Here is a 2,263-nt window from a genome sequence, read left to right as displayed (position 1 = left end):
GACGTAGAGGGAACCTTGGAAAAAGCGTCAATATGTGACGAGATGGGAGTGAGAATGTGTAGCAAAAACACACAAAGTTATTTTATTGCAGCGATTAATTTGACCTATATGTAGAAAATGTTACATTTACATCACATCATGGATCACATATTGATCAGATGCTGCTGACTGATCCATGATGTCATCATGGATCACATCATGGATCAGATGCTGCTGCTGACTGATCCATGATGTGATGTAAAGTGAAACATAAATCTGTGGATCTGTGTTTGATTACTCTGCCTGGCTTTCTCAAGGACCAGGATGTGACACAAACATCTGAATTATGGAACTGAAAGTGAAAGTAGTCAAACTGAATTTTTAATAAACCAAAATACAGTTTCAAAGCAAATTAATTCAGATCATTAAATTCAGTTTGAATTTAGTGAAATTTATTTTCAAACCAATGAATTCAGTTTCAAATTATGAACATTCAGATTCAATCTGAACAATTCAAACTCACTTCCTGTTGGCACAAAGTTTATTCCATACGATCCTGGACTAATCTGTGAGGGGTTCTGACCCACCTGCATGTTCCTCTTGGTGATCTGCTGGCTCAGGTGGACCCGGCCCGTGCTCGGGTCCACGCCTTTCAGCGGCACCACGGCCTCCCCGATGACATCATCGCGGGCGAAGCGGTCGAAGCTGAGGACCAGGAAGTGCAGGGTGAGCTCGGGCAGCGAGCTGTAGGCCACGCCGTAGAAGGTGAAGGTCTCGTCGAAGATGGGGTCCAGGGTCTTCCTCAGGACCCGGGTCTTGACCCGGTGCTTCTTCTCGGGCAGGATGGTCATCTTGACGTACGGGTCAGAACTCCCCACCTGCTCGTCGACGGCGGGGAGGCCCCGGGCCCCCACGATGGTCACCACCAGGGCCTTCTTGGGGAAGTTGTAGTCGACGGTGAGGCTGATGGAGCCCAGGCTCGGTTCTGGTTCTGGTTCTGAGGAGGCGGGGGTAAACGGGGACACGGTCTTGCTGCTGGTCTGGCTGCTGCTGGCCGAGCTGCTGTCCAGGCAGCAGTAATCGGCTCGGACCGGCAAGGCCCGCTCCAGCCGGGCCGGGCCGTGGGCGGAGCCTGTCCTGGCGGGGGGCACCAGGTGACTCATCTGCAGCTGACCCGGGACGTCCAGGACGTTGTTCTCTGCGTCCACCAGCACCATGCCCCTCCCCGCGGCGCCGGCAGAGGCCCCGTCCCGCTCGGCCCGGCGGATCCCCCGGACGATCCGCTTGCTGCCGCTGAGGGATTCTGGGTAAATGCTGATCCCCTTCAGCATGTGGATGAACTTGTAGGGGGGGTCCTCGGCGTCACAGTACCGGTCACCGTGCAGCTTGTAGCGTCCGCTGACCCGCAGGTACCGGCGCTGACAGAACGACCAGAGCAGAACCAGAATCACCACAACCAGGACCAGAACACCGGCTCCAAGGAAGCCCGCCAGCACCGGAGACATGGCTGGAACACAGACCCACACAAAGCTTTTATTATCATTATTCTGAACAAAAACTCAACATTTCTTAAGAAGAACATCTTCAGAGAACAACAACAGAACCAAAGTTCTGATCCGTTCAACCGGCCCGCTGTCCTGCCCCCCTGCTGGGAGGACTCTCAGCTACTACCACAGCAAACAGCTCTGAGGAGCGGCCATGTTTGTTTCATGAGCTCATCATCAGGACATAGAAACCTATGACCTGAGGGTCACAGGGTGGGATGACTGAGGGTCAAAATTAAGATTATAACTCAACCAGTGGTTACATCCTTGTAGCAGGAGGATAATCTGTTCCTAACCAGCTACTGATCTGATTAATGACAGGACCATTAGCTGCACAATAATCTTAATTTTGACCCTCATACCACACCATAGAAACCTGAATCACTGACTCTAACACCTGAAGCAGGCAGGTATAAACCGTCTGCAGCAGCTCAGACAACTTTCAGTTCATCTTTATTTTTAATCTACACGTATTAAAGCCTCACAGAGCTGCCTTCAGGTTTTTAATGTAAAACATTTAAAATGTGTAAGAAGAGTGGAACCGGGCTGCAGAGGAACAGAACCTGGACCTGTGCTTCCTGTCGTCGACTCAACCCTCAGCTGACGATTTAAATCCTTCGTCTCGTTTCCGGCCTCAGCCCAACAGATGATGTCATGTTTTGGAAAGAGCTGAAAGCAGCTGAGCTCACTGCCTGGCAACACACACACACACACACACACACACACACACACACACACAC

General features: G+C 51.3%; 1 protein-coding gene across 1 annotated transcript in view; it reads right to left on the bottom strand.

Annotated features, from left to right (window-relative positions):
* The window catches only part of syt11a (synaptotagmin XIa), a 31,238-nt gene that overhangs the window by 23,597 nt on the left and 5,378 nt on the right, over nucleotides 1–2,263 (bottom strand). Inside the window, exon 2 of the mRNA XM_014031681.1 lies at nucleotides 567–1,486. Within this exon, the coding sequence (XP_013887135.1) occupies nucleotides 567–1,486 (920 nt within the window). The remainder of the gene's footprint in view (nucleotides 1–566; nucleotides 1,487–2,263) is intronic.

The sequence above is a fragment of the Austrofundulus limnaeus genome, unplaced genomic scaffold (assembly GCF_001266775.1).
Source record: "Austrofundulus limnaeus strain Quisiro unplaced genomic scaffold, Austrofundulus_limnaeus-1.0 Scaffold1300, whole genome shotgun sequence".
In the NCBI taxonomy this organism is placed as follows: Eukaryota; Metazoa; Chordata; class Actinopteri; order Cyprinodontiformes; family Rivulidae; genus Austrofundulus; species Austrofundulus limnaeus.
The sequence above is the reverse complement of the archived record's forward strand: the minus strand, read 5'-3'. Positions and strand labels throughout refer to the sequence as shown.